This window comes from Salmo trutta, chromosome 31 (assembly GCF_901001165.1).
Source record: "Salmo trutta chromosome 31, fSalTru1.1, whole genome shotgun sequence".
Taxonomy (NCBI): Eukaryota; Metazoa; Chordata; class Actinopteri; order Salmoniformes; family Salmonidae; genus Salmo; species Salmo trutta.
In genome coordinates this window covers 42,468,419-42,482,885 of record NC_042987.1, presented here as the reverse complement: position 1 = coordinate 42,482,885, position 14,467 = coordinate 42,468,419, and the positions used below count along the sequence as shown (strand labels likewise).

Genomic DNA, 14,467 nt, shown 5'->3' with positions numbered 1-14,467 from the left:
TGCGAGGTTAGAGACTACACAGGAAAATCCTTCTGCGAGGGTAGAGACTACACAGGAAAATCCTTCTGCGAGGGTAGAGACTAGACCTGAAAATCCTTCTGCGAGGGTAGAGACTAGACCTGAAAATCCTTCTGCGAGGTTAGAGACTAGACCTGAAAATCCTTCTGCGAGGGTAGAGACTAGACCTGAAAATCCTTCTGCGAGGGTAGAGACTAGACCGGAAAATCCTTCTGCGAGGGTAGAGACTAGACCTGAAAATCCTTCTGCGAGGGTAGAGACTAGACCTGAAAATCCTTCTGCGAGGGTAGAGACTAGACCTGAAAATCCTTCTGCGAGGGTAGAGACTAGACCTGAAAATCCTTCTGCGAGGGTAGAGACTAGACCTGAAATCCTTCTGCGAGGGTAGAGACTAGACCTGAAAATCCTTCTGCGAGGGTAGAGACTAGACCTGAAAATCCTTCTGCGAGGGTAGAGACTAGACAGGAAAATCCTTCTGTGAGGGTAGACCTGAAAATCCTTCTGCGAGGGTAGAGGCTAGACCTGAAAATCCTTCTGCGAGGGTAGAGGCTAGACCTGAAAATCCTTCTGCGAGGATAGAGACTAGACAGGAAATCCTCATTTCTAACACGTCTGCTGAGCGTGAAAAACCCAGCAGTGTTGCAGTTCTTGACACAAACTGGTGCAAACTGCCACGTACTACCATACCCCCTTCAAAAAGTTCTAAAATATTTTGTCTTGCCCATTCACCCTCTGAATGAAACACATACACAATCCATGTCTCAAGGATTAAAAATCCTAATGTTTATAATGTTTTGTACACTCGTGATGCAATAGGAACGGGGACTCTCGTCCCCCTCAACATCACCTTTCACCTCTCTAGGAACTGGGACTCTCGTCCCCCTCAACATCACCTTTCACCTGTCTAGGAAATGGGACTCTCGTCTCCCCTCAACATCACCTCTCTAGGAACTGGGACTCTCATCCCCCTCAACATCACCTTTCACCTCTCTAGGAACTGGGACTCTCATCTCCCTCAACATCACCTTTCACCTCTCTAGGAACTGGGACTCTCGTCCCCATCAACATCACCTTTCACCTCTCTAGGAACTGGGACTCTCGTCCCCATCAACATCACCTTTCACCTCTCTAGGAACTGGGACTCTCGTCCCCATCAACATCACCTTTCACCTCTCTAGGAACGGGGACTCTCGTCTCCTCCAACATCACTTTTCACCTCTCTAGGAACTGGGACTCTCGTCCCCCTCAACATCACCTTTCACCTCTCTAGGAACTGGGACTCTCGTCCCCCTCAACATCACCTTTCACCTCTCTAGGAACTGGGACTCTCGTCCCCCTCAACATCACCTTTCACCTCTCATCGTTTCTTCCCTAATCACTCTTTCTCCAACACTTCCCACTTTGGCCCCTTCACACTTCATTCTTTCTTCCCCCCCTCCCTCCATCACACATCTTTTCTCATTATCTTCTGAACCATCCTGAACATTGATCTGGTCCTGTAGGTGTCTTCTGAACCATCCTGAACATTGATCTGGTCCTCTAGGTGTCTCCTGAACCATCCTGAACATTGATCTAGTCCTCTAGGTGTCTCCTGAACCATCCTGAACATTGATCTGGTCCTGTAGGTGTCTCCTGAACATTGATCTGGTCCTGTAGGTGTCTCCTGAACCATCCTGAACATTGATCTGGTCCTGTAGGTGTCTCCTGAACCATCCTGAACATTGATCTAGTCCTCTAGGTGTCTCCTGAACCATCCTGAACATTGATCTGGTCCTGTAGGTGTCTCCTGAACATTGATCTGGTCCTGTAGGTGTCTCCTGAACCATCCTGAACATTGATCTGGTCCTGTAGGTGTCTCCTGAACCATCCTGAACATTGATCTGGTCCTGTAGGTGTCTCCTGAACCATCCTGAACATTGATCTGGTCCTGTAGGTGTCTCCTGAACCATCCTGAACATTGATCTAGTCCTGTAGGTGTCTCCTGAACCATCCTGAACATTGATCTGGTCCTGTAGGTGTCTCCTGAACCATTCTGAACATTGATCTGGTCCTGTAGGTGTCTCCTGAACCATTCTGAACATTGATCTAGTCCTGTAGGTGTCTCCTGAACCATCCTGAACATTGATCTAGTCCTGTAGGTGTCTCCTGAACATTGATCTAGTCCTGTAGGTGTCTCCTGAACCATCCTGAACATTGATCTGGTCCTGTAGGTGTCTCCTGAACCATCCTGAACATTGATCTGGTCCTGTAAGTGTCTCCTGAACATTGATCTGGTCCTGTAGGTGTCTCCTGAACCATCCTGAACATTGATCTAGTCCTGTAGGTGTCTCCTGAACCATCCTGAACATTGATCTGATCCTGTAGGTGTCTCCTGAACCATCCTGAACATTGATCTGGTCCTGTAGGTGTCTCCTGAACCATCCTGAACATTGATCTGGTCCTGTAGGTGTCTCCTGAACATTGATCTAGTCCTGTAGGCGTCTCCTGAACCATCCTGAACATTGATCTGGTCCTGTAGGTGTCTCCTGAACCACCCTGAGCATTGATCTGGTCCTGTAGGTGTCTCCTGAATCATCCTGAACATTGATCTAGTCCTGTAGGTGTGTGTGGGAGGTGTAAAGGTCAGGGGTCACTCATCCTGTGTACTGCTCTACTCCTGTAGGTATATGTGGGAGGTGTAGAGGTCAAAGGTCACTCACCTGTGAGTGGATGGTGCTGTGGTCAGTGTGAGATTCTCCACAGCCCACATACACACAGCCATTCTACAAACACAGAAAACAATGGATTTATACAACAGTCAACAGTCAATTTGCATGAGGCCAAATGGTAACCACACAACTTTCTAAATAAAAGTCTCAATGAGTTACAAAACATTACAAATAAAAGTCTTAAATTAGTGACACAACTTTTCCCAAATACAGACTTTTTCACTCACCTCCAGACACGCCCAAAGATTTGGTCCTCCAACTTTGCAGTCTTGGCACTGGCCCTTGAAAAACACACACAAGCAATTAGCTCCAGTGACCAGGCCAGACCAGTGAGACAACATAATAATCCCAGACAGACAGACAGCAGCTAAACGGTAACATGATAGAGCAAGGCCTTCTCCAATGACAACAACCTCATTTATTGTAAAACATCCAGGCCTTGACCATTTAATTATTGTTTCTATTACAGCCTAGCTAACGTCTATTAGATAATGATAGCTTAGCTAGCCTAGCTAACGTCTATTAGATAATGATAAAGATAGCTAACCTAGTTAATGTCTATTAGATAATGATAGCTTAGCTAGCTAACCTAGTTAACGTCTACTAGATAATGATAAAGATAGCTAGCCTAGCTAACGTCTATTAGATAATGATAGCTTAGCTAGCCTAGCTAACGTCTATTAGATAATGATAAAGATAGCTAACCTAGTTAATGTCTATTAGATAATGATAGCTTAGCTAGCTAGCCTAGTTAACGTCTACTAGATAATGATAGCTTAGCTAGCCTAGCTAACGTCTATTAGATAATGATAGCTTAGCTAGCTAACCTAGTTAACGTCTACTAGATAATGATAAAGATAGCTAGCCTAGCTAACGTCTATTAGATAATGATAGCTTAGCTAGCCTAGTTAACGTCTATTAGATAATGATAGCTTAGCTAGCCTAGTTAACGTCTATTAGATAATGATAGCTAGCCTAGTTAACGTCTATTAGATAATGATAGCTAGCCTAGTTAACGTCTATTAGATAATGATAGCTTAGCTAGCCTAGTTAACGTCTATTAGATAATGATAGCTTAGCTAGCCTAGTTAACGTCTATTAGATAATGATAGCTTAGCTAGCCTAGTTAACGTCTATTAGATAATGATAATTAGCTAGCCTAGTTAACGTCTAGTAGATAATGATAATTAGCTAGCCTAGTTAACGTCTAGTAGATAATGATAATTAGCTAGCCTAGTTAACGTCTACTAGATAATGATAATTAGCTAGCCTAGTTAACGTCTACTAGATAATGATAAAGATAGCTAGCCTAGTTAACGTCTACTAGATAATGATAAAGATAGCTAGCCTAGTTAACGTCTACTAGATAATGATAATTAGCTAGCCTAGTTAACGTCTATTAGATAATGATAATTAGCTAGCCTAGTTAACGTCTAGTAGATAATGATAATTAGCTAGCCTAGTTAACGTCTAGTAGATTATGATAATTAGCTAGCCTAGTTAACGTCTAGTAGATAATGATAATTAGCTAGCCTAGTTAACGTCTACTAGATAATGATAAAGATAGCTAGCCTAGTTAACGTCTACTAGATAATGATAATTAGCTAGCCTAGTTAACGTCTATTAGATAACTGCTATTAGTGTGATAGTAGCAGAGTGAACAAAGTGGATATTACATTACATGGAAAAGTCAGAACGGGACGACGGAGGGGGACTCGGGACGACGGAGGGGGACTCGGGACGACGGAGGGGGACTCACATGTGATTTGTGGATGAGTTCTTCCTTGGTGATCTCGCCTACACACTGTAGATGGGGACAGTCAGTGCTAGAACACACAGGCATCACTCACCTGAACCTGTACCTCACCTGTCTGAGGGGGGGAGAAAGAGGGAGGGGGAGAAAGAGGAGGGAGAAAGAGAAAGCGGGAGGGAGAAAGAGAGAAAGAGAGAGAGAAAGAGAGAGGGGGGGAGAAAAAGAGAAGAAAGAGAGAGGGGGGGAGAAAGAGAGAGGAGAAAGAGAGAGGGGGGGAGAAAGAGGGGGGGAGAAAGAGGGGGGGGAGAAAGAGGGGGGGAGAAAGAGAGAAAGAGAGGGGGAGAGAAAGAGGGGGAGAGAAAAAGAGGGAGAGAAAGAGGGGGAGAGAAAGAGAGGGGGAGAGAAAGAGAGAGGAGAGGGGGAGAGAAGAGAGGGGGAGAGAGAAGAGAGAGGAGAGGGGGGAGAGAGAGAGGGGGGGACAAAGAGAGAGAGGGGGGACAAAGAGAGAGAGGGGGGGACAAAGAGAGAGGGGGGACAAAGAGAGAGGGGGGACAAAGAGAGAGAGGGGACAAAGAGAGAGAGGGGGGACAAAGAGAGAGAGGGGGACAAAGAGAGAGAGGGGGACATAGAGAGAGGGGGGGACAAAGAGAGAGAGGGGGACAAAGAGAGAGAGGGGGAGAGAAAGAGAGAGAGGGGGAGAGAAAGAGAGAGAGGGGGAGAGAAAGAGAGAGAGGGGTAAAAACACAGTCATGGGCATTCAAGCAACAGTGATGTTAGTAAGATCAACAAGGAAAAAGAGTGCAAATGTGGACAACAATAGAAAATCCACTATTGTTCATGTGATACAAGCTGGTTTAGGAGGACAACAGGAAACCCAGGGACAGATGTAATACTGTTAATGAACCAAGCAAACACCAAGCCGTCCGTCTGCCTGCCTGGCAGTCAAACACCAAGCTGCCCGTCTGCCTGCCTGCCAGTCAAACACCAAGCTGCCCGTCTGCCTGCCTGCCTGCCAGTCAAACACCAAGCCGTCTGTCTGCCTGTCACCGTTGGAACCGGAGGCTCCAGACAGCATAACTGTTTTTTCCAGGTCTGCTCTGTGTACGTCGTACCGCAGAGTAATCAACCCAAAACAAACTTCCTCTTCTCATCTCTCAGAGAGATATTATCCGTGGCCCGATGATCTCCCGTTAGTACTAATGGGGCTAGAGGCCTGACAACCTTAATCTCTGACTAGTTGTGAGGACTAAAGATACAGTCCAAAATACACATATCAGCATGAGCAAATTAGTTTTCATCAATCATGAGGGGAAAAAGGGCTGAAAACATTTTGGCTCAATAGTTAAAAAAGAAGATTGAGGCCAAGATATAGGAAGAAGCAATACTCCACTGAATCGAGGTCAACCAATCCCTACAGTATAACATATCCTTAGACAGACCAGCAAGACACTCCTCCTAGAACTGCTAGGTCCCCTCCCGAAGGACCTGCACCAAGAGGCCTGCACCAGGAGGACCTGCACCAAGAGGGTCAGGCCACATCCCTACCAACCTAGACCCCCTCCCGGAGGACCTGCACCAAGAGGAGCCGCACCAAGAGGACCTGCACCAAGAGGAGCCGCACCAAGAGGAGCCGCACCAAGAGGAGCCGCACCAAGAGGAGCCGCACCAAGAGGACCTGCACCAAGAGGACCTGCACCAAGAGGACCCGCACCAAGAGGAGCCGCACCAAGAAGAGCCGCACCAAGAGGACCCGCACCAAGAGGACCTGCACCAAGAGGACCAGGCCACATCCCTACCAACCTAGACCCCCTCCCGGAGGACCTGCAACAAAAGGATCCACACCAAGAGGGTCCACACCAAGAGGATCCACACCAAGAGGGTCCACACCAAGAGGGTCCACACCAAGAGGGTCAGGCCACACCCCTACCAACCTAGACCCCCTCAAATAAACACTGGCCACACCCTTTATAGGTGATCTGCCTTTGGCCTAAATAGAAGGAACCCAGAAAATGGAAATACAGACATTGTTATTGTACAAGAAACATGGTATAGAGGAGATGGACCCACTGGTTGCCCTCAAGGTTACAGTTACAGTTGAAGTCGGAAGTTTACATACACTTAGGTTGGAGTCATTAAAACTTGTTTTTCAAAAACTCCACAAATTTCTTGTTATCAAACTATAGTTTTGGCAAGTCGGTTAGGACATCTACTTTGTGCATGACAAGTCATTTTTCCAACAATTGTTTACAGACAGATTATTTCACTTATAATTCACTGTATCACAATTCCAGTGGGTCAGAAGTTTACATACACTAAGTTGACTGTGCCTTTAAACAGCTTGGAAAATTCCAGAAAATGATGTCATGGCTTTAGAAGCTTCTGATAGGCTAATTGACATCATTTGAGTCAATTGGAGGTGTACCTGTGGATGTATTTCAAGGCCTCCCTTCAAACTCAGGACCTCTTTGCTTGACATCATGGGAAAATCAAAAGAAATCAGCCAAGACCTAAGAAAAAAAATTGTAGACCTCCACAAGTCTGGTTCATCCTTGGGAGCAATTTCCAAATGCCTGAAGGTACCACGTTCATCTGTACAAACAATAGTACGCAAGTATAAACACCATGGGACCACGCAGCCGTCATACCGCTCAGGAAGGAGACGCGTTCTGTCTCCTAGAGATGAACGTACTTTGATGCAAAAAGTGCAAATCAATCCCAGAACAACAGCAAAGGACCTTGTGAAGATGCTGGAGGAAACAGGCACAAAAGTATCTATATCCACAGTAAAACGAGTCCTATATCGACAACCTGAAAGGCCGCTCAGCAAGGAAGAAGCCACTGCTCCAAAACCGCCATAAAAAAGCCAGACTACGGTTTTCAACTGCACATGGGGACAGAGATCGTACTTTTTGGAGAAATGTCCTCTGGTCTGATGAAACAAAAATAGAACTGTTTGGCCATAATGATCATCGTTATGTTTGGAGGGAAAAGGGGGAGGCTTGCAAGCCGAAGAACACCATCCCAACCGTGAAGCACGGGGGTGGCAGCATCATGTTGTGGGGGTGCTTTGCTGCAGGATGGACTGGTGCACTTCCCAAAATAGATGGCATCATAAGGAGGGAAAATGATGTGGATATATTGAAGTAACATCTCAAGACATCAGTCAGGAAGTTAAAGCTTTGTCACAAATGGGTCTTCCAAATGGACAATGACCCCAAGCATACTTCCGAAGTTGTGGCAAAATGGCTTAAGGACAACAAAGTCAAGGTATTGGAGTGGCCATCACAAAGCGCTGACCTCAATGCCATAGAAAATTTGAGAGCAGAACTGAAAAAGCGTGTGCGAGCCTACAAACCTGACTCAGTTACACCAGCTCTGTCAGGAGGAATGGGCCAAAATTCACCCAACTTATTGTGGGAAGCTTTTGTGGAAGGCTACCTGAAACGTTTGACCCAAGTTACACAATGCTACCAAATACTAATTGAGTGTATGTAAACTTCTGACCCACTGGGAATGTAATGAAAGAAATTAAAGCTGAAATAAATCATTCTCTCTACTATTATTCTGACATTTCACATTCTTAAAATAAAGTGGTGATCCTAACTGACCTAAGACAGGGAATTTTTACTAGGATTAAAATGTCAGGAATTGTGAAGAACTGAGTTTAAATGTATTTGGCTAAGGTGTATGTAAACTTCAGACTTCCAACTGTAGCTGGTAGTCCCATCCACCAAACTATCAGGTGTGAAACAGGGAAATTTGGTATAGAGCAGACAAACACCCCCCTCACTGATAATTCAACAAGTGAAGAAGCTGAATGTGGAGGTCCTGGGCTGGTGTGGTTACACATGGTCTGCGGTCTAAAACGATGTTGGGAGGCAGCTTATAGTAGAGAAATTAACATGAAATGATCTGGAAACAGCTCTGGTGAAGCATGGGACCAGCGCTTTACATGCCTTTATTTTTTTTTCAATGCAATTAAAAACAGGAGCATATCATAACTGGCTAGAAATTAAAAAGGAAATGACCACAACAGATTAAAATGTCCCCCTGTGTGCTACCTATATCCCCCCCATTAGAATCCCCATACTTTAATGAAGACAGCTTCTCCATCCTACCTATATCCCCCCACTAGAATCCCCATACTATAATGAAGACAGCTTCTCCATCCTACCTATATCCCCCCCCACTAGAATCCCCATACTATAATGAAGACAGCTTCTCCATCCTACCTATATCCCACCACTAGAATCCCCATACTTTAATGAAGACAGCTTCTCCATCCTACCTATATCCCCCCACTAGAATCCCCATACTATAATGAAGACAGCTTCTCCATCCTACCTATATCACCCCCCACTAGAATCCCCATACTATAATGAAGACAGCTTCTCCATCCTACCTATATCCCACCACTAGAATCCCCATACTTTAATGAAGACAGCTTCTCCATCCTGGAGGGGGAAATCAATAATTTCCAGGCCCAGGGACATGTACTAGTCTGTGGCGACCTAAACGCCAGAACTGGACAAGAACCTGACACCTTCAGCACACAGGGGGACAAACACCTACCTGGAGGTGACAGCATTCCCTCCCATATATCCCCCCTAGACACAATTACGACAAAACAACCAACAAAAGTGGGTCAGCTCCGTCGCACGCTGGTTCTATACATAGTCAATAGTAGGCTTCGAGGAGACTCCTACGGTAGGTACACCTACAGATCATCTCTTGGCAGTAGTACCGTAGACTACTTTATCACTGACCTCAACCCAGAGTCTCTCAGAGCGTTCACAGTCAGCCCACTGACACCCCTATCAGATCACAGCAAAATCTGTCAACTTGAACAGAGATATACTCAATCATGAGGCAAAGCCAAAACAAACTGCATAGCATTAAAAAAAAACGCTATAGATGGAAGGAAAGTAGTGTGGAAACCTACCAAAAAACAATTAGACAACAACAAATTCACCCCTTCTAGACAACATCCTAGACAAAACATTTCACTGCAATAGTGTAAACTTGGCAGTAGAAAATCCTAAACAGTATATTTGAGCTTCTGCCACCCTAAGGTCAGAGATAATGCAGAGAATCTATTTCTCACACATAGGAACAGAGGGATGTCTGAGAAGAGATGGTGAGTGTCTACTGGCCTGGAATGAATGAACAGCTGAGAACATACATGGCACAATGTGGCACCTGCACTGCATAGGGGTGTGAAAACAGACACCGAGGGCACACAAAGCACCAATAGGGACAGACCTGTCCAAGTTCAACAACAGAGACTACATGGTCACAGTTGATTATCTCTCAAACTTCTGGGAAGTGGACCATTTGGATAAACACACAATCGAAAACGGTCATTGAAAAACCGAAGACATACTTTGCACGCTATGGGATACCTGACATTCTGTACTCAGACAACGGTCCCCAGTACTCTTCAGACGAGTTCCGAAGCTTCAGCAAGGTTTAGGTCTTTACACACAAAACATCGTCTCCAGGATACCTGCAAAGTATTGGGAAAGTGGAATCGGCAGGGAAAACAGCCAAAAGACTGATGGCAAAAAGCAAAGAGAGCAGGTGCTGACCCATACATGGCTGGATCACAGAAATACCCCGTCACAGGGAACAGACCTGCAATGGTGCTCATGGGAAGATGTACAAAGACACTACTTATAATGAGTGAAAATCTTCTGAGACCAGGGATGACAAACTGTCAGCTGGAGAAGTTCAAAGAAAGACAACAGAAACAGGCAAAGTACTACGACACCTCTGCTGAGGATCTCACAGAGCTGCAACGAGATGACAGGGTGAGAGTTCAGCCACTCACAGGACAGAAACAGTGGTGGCAGAGAGTCACGGTAGTCTGACCTGTAGAGGCAAGGTCCTACGAGGTGAAGACAGAACAAGGACAAGTCTTCAGGAGGAACAGGAGATAACTGAGGACGAGCAGAGAAATAGGAGAGGATTTCCCCACTGTTGCCCAAACAGAGCACCAGCTAACACCCAGCAGGGTGCAGAACACAACCTAGAGGTGGACGCTGCCCTTCAACAAGAAGATCCAGACGTCTCAGGTCAAGTACCTCCTGATGAAATAAACCCTCCCCACACAAGGTCTGGTAGGACCATCCGCAGACCTAAACACCTGGAAGACTTTGTGTGAATGTAAATGTTAATAAATAAATAAATAAATACAGTATCTCACAAAAGTGAGTACACCCCTCACATTTTTGTAAATATTTGAGTATATCTTTTCATGTGACAACACTGAAGAAATGACACTTTGCTACAATGTAAAGTAGTGAGTGTACAGCTTATATAACAGTGTAAATTTGCTGTCCCCTCAAAATAACACAACACACAGCCATTAATGTCTAAACCGCTGGCAACAAAAGTGAGTACACCCCTATGTGAAAATATCCAAAATTGGGCCCAAAGTGTCAATATTGTGTGTGGCCACCATCATTTTCCAGCAGTGCCTTAACCCTCTTGGGCATGGAGTTCACCAGAGCTTCACAGGTTGCCACTGGACTCCTCTTCCACTCCTCCATGACGACACCACGGAGCTGGTGGATGTTAGAGACCTTGCACTCCTCCATGACGGAGCTGGTGGATGTTAGAGACCTTGCACTCCTCCATCACGGAGCTGGTGGATGTTAGAGACCTTGCACTCCTCCATCACGGAGCTGGTGGATGTTAGAGACCTTGCACTCCTCCATGACGGAGCTGGTGGATGTTAGAGACCTTGCACTCCTCCATGACGGAGCTGGTGGATGTTAGAGACCTTGCACTCCTCCATGACGGAGCTGGTGGATGTTAGAGACCTTGCACTCCTCCATGACGGAGCTGGTGGATGTTAGAGCCCTTGCACTCCTCCATGACGGAGCTGGTGGATGTTAGAGACCTTGCACTCCTCCATGACGGAGCTGGTGGATGTTAGAGACCTTGCACTCCTCCATGACGGAGCTGGTGGATGTTAGAGACCTTGCACTCCTCCATGACGGAGCTGGTGGATGTTAGAGACCTTGCACTCCTCCATCACGGAGCTGGTGGATGTTAGAGACCTTGCACTCCTCCATGACGGAGCTGGTGGATGTTAGAGACCTTGCACTCCTCCATGACGGAGCTGGTGGATGTTAGAGACCTTGCACTCCTCCACCTTCTGTTTGAGGATGCCCCACGGATGCTCAATAGGGTTTAGGTCTGGAGACATGCTTGGCCAGTCCATCACCTTTACCCTCAGCTTCTTTAGCAAGGCAGTGGTCGTCTTGGAGGTGTGTTTGGGGTCGTTATCATGTTGGAATACTGCCCTGCGGCCCAGTCTCCGAAGGGAGGGGATCATGCTCTGCTTCAGTATGTCACAGTACATGTTGGCGTTCATGGTTCCCTCAATGAACTGTCGCTCCCTAGTGCCGGCAGCACTCATGCAGCCCCAGACCATGACACTCCCACCACCATGCTTGACTGTAGGCAAGACACACTTGTCTTTGTACTCCTCACCTGGTTGCCGCCACACACGCTTGATACCATCTGAACCAAATAAGTTTATCTTGGTCTCATCAGACCACAGGACATGGTTCCAGTAATCCATGTCCTTAGTCTGCTTGTCTTCAGCAAACTGTTTGCGGGCTTTCTTGTGCATCATCTTTAGAAGAGGCTTCCTTCTGGGACGACAGCAATGCAGACCAATTTGATGCAGTGTGTGGCGTATGGTCTGAGCACTGACAGGCTGACCCCCCCCCCCCCCCCCCCCCACCCCTTCAACCTCTGCAGCGATGCTGGCAGCACTCATACGTCTATTTCCCAAAGACAACCTCTGGATATGACGCTGAGCACGTGCACTCAACTTCTTTGGTTGACCATGGCGAGGCCTGTTCTGAGTGGAACCTGTCCTGTTAAACCGCTGTATGGTCTTGGCCACCGTGCTGCAGCTCAGTTTCAGGGTCTTTGCAATCTTCTTATAGCCCAGGCCATCTTTATGTAGAGCAACAATTCTTTTTTTCAGATCCTCAGAGAGTTCTTTGCCATGAGGTGCCATGTTGAACTTCCAGTGACCAGTCAGTATGAGGGAGTGTGAGAGCGATGACACCAAATTTAACACACTTTTGTTGCCAGCGGTTTAGACATTAATGGCTGTGGGTTGTGTTATTTTGAGGGGACAGAACATTTACACTGTTATACAAGCTGTACACTCACTACTTTACATTGTAGCAAAGTGTCATTTCTTCAGTGTTGTCACATGAAAAGATATACTCAAATATTTACAAAATGTGAGGGGTGTACTCACTTTTGTGAGATACTGTATATTAATGTAACGGACAGTCAGATAACAATATTGATGCTACACAGGAAACGGAAACCAAACGTTAATGACAGTCTTCATGTACTGGATGTGATGGTTGACAACATATGCATTGGAAAGTTTACTTAACTATTATCTTTGTCTGTCGTGACTACAAACAACACAAAGCATATTGAAACAACATCCGTTTTGGGCTTCTTGAAGTCTACAAAATGATTAGTAATTTTGTTCTGTTAGACACCCCTAAGACAACCCCTGTTTGCCTTCAGTCACGTCCCCTAGTATTTCATAATGAGTATTGATGGAAAAAACAAAACCAGATCAGGTAACTATCCTTCATCAACAGGCGCTGAGGAGTTTCTAAACCTACTGTACTGTCTTCAGGTGATGGTTGATCTAATGAATGGGTTAACTACCAACAAAACCGTTACTAACAATGTGATGTAACGTATTTTAGTTAATAAAGGTAGCTACTATTCAATCATCAACAACAAAAAGGCACACGGGGAGGACATCACATCAGGTTCAGTCGATGCGACACTCACTGACAAGAGGCTAACTAACGTTAGCTAGCTAACGCTAACGAGATGGCACCTAGCTAGCCAAGAGGCTAACTAACGTTAGCTAGCTAACGAGATGGCACCTAGCTAGCCAAGAGGCTAACTAACGTTAGCTAGCTAACGGGTAAAGGCAGATGGCACCTAGCTAGTCAAGAGGCTAACTAACGTTAGCTAGCTAACGAGATGGCACCTAGCTAGCCAAGAGGCTAACTAACGTTAGCTAGCTAACGGGTAAAGGCAGATGGCACCTAGCTAGTCAAGAGGCTAACTAACGTTAGCTAGCTAACGCTAACGAGATGGCACCTAGCTAGCCAAGAGGCTAACTAACGTTAGCTAGCTAACGAGATGGCACCTAGCTAGCCAAGAGGCTAACTAACGTTAGCTAGCTCACGGGTAAAGGCAGATGGCACCTAGCTAGCCAAGAGGCTAACTAACGCTAACGTTAGCTAGCTAACGAGATGGCACCTAGCTAGCCAAGAGGCTAATTAACGTTAGCTAGCTAACGGGTAAAGGCAGATGGCACCTAGCTAGCTAGCCAAGAGGCTAACCGGTTGATATGAAATATGTTTTCGATCCAATTCAATCCCGATGTGAATTAAGAAAAGTTTCTCAGATCAAATCGTGTTAGCCAATAATAGTTTTCTTGATGGTAACAGAATAGATTTGACAGATGGATTGAGCTGTCATGCTAACATTAGCTAGCTAGTCACTGTAATAAAACGTTAAAAAACAAACGGCTACTTCTTCTCATCTCTGCAGTATACAACAAACTGGGAAAATAAATAACCTCTTGGCTCTTACCTTGCACTTTATTTACAGTTCAGAAAGAACTGATCCTGTTATCTTTGAAAGCTAAACACGGCAGTTATTAAATATGTATATCTGTGACATTATTTCAAAACGGTAAACCTTCGTAATGTCACAGTTGAATGAGGACCGCAAAACTTCCAGGTTTTGTGGATCCGCCTTGTGACCGGAACGGGGTGTCGCTGCGCCACCTGGCGGCCAACACTGGAATAACATACATCTGATTCTGTACCATCCCAGCACAAGGGTCCCCCTACTGAACAATAAACTGAACTGAACTAAACTGAACTATAAACACATTACTTACATTTCAAATTAA

The 14,467-nt window shown here is 45.6% G+C and overlaps 1 protein-coding gene and 1 long non-coding RNA gene across 3 annotated transcripts in view; both read right to left on the bottom strand.

The window, feature by feature from the left end:
- Positions 1-14,256, bottom strand: part of LOC115170228 (ubiquitin carboxyl-terminal hydrolase 33) — a 55,835-nt gene extending 41,579 nt beyond the window's left edge. For both annotated transcript variants that reach the window (XM_029726622.1, XM_029726624.1), the window contains exons 1-4: positions 14,143-14,256; positions 4,486-4,597; positions 2,954-3,007; positions 2,718-2,780 (exon numbers count right to left, since the gene is read on the bottom strand). In XM_029726622.1, coding sequence (XP_029582482.1) covers positions 2,718-2,780; positions 2,954-3,007; positions 4,486-4,569 — 201 coding nt within the window. In that variant the 5' untranslated portion in view covers positions 4,570-4,597; positions 14,143-14,256. The remainder of the gene's footprint in view (positions 1-2,717; positions 2,781-2,953; positions 3,008-4,485; positions 4,598-14,142) is intronic.
- On the bottom strand, positions 1,012-1,408 carry LOC115170234 (uncharacterized). Its single transcript, XR_003871004.1, has 2 exons — positions 1,373-1,408; positions 1,012-1,326 (listed from the first exon to the last, which is right to left on the bottom strand). It is a non-coding gene; the product is annotated as an uncharacterized LOC115170234 (long non-coding RNA).
- Positions 14,257-14,467: the final 211 nt, after the last annotated feature.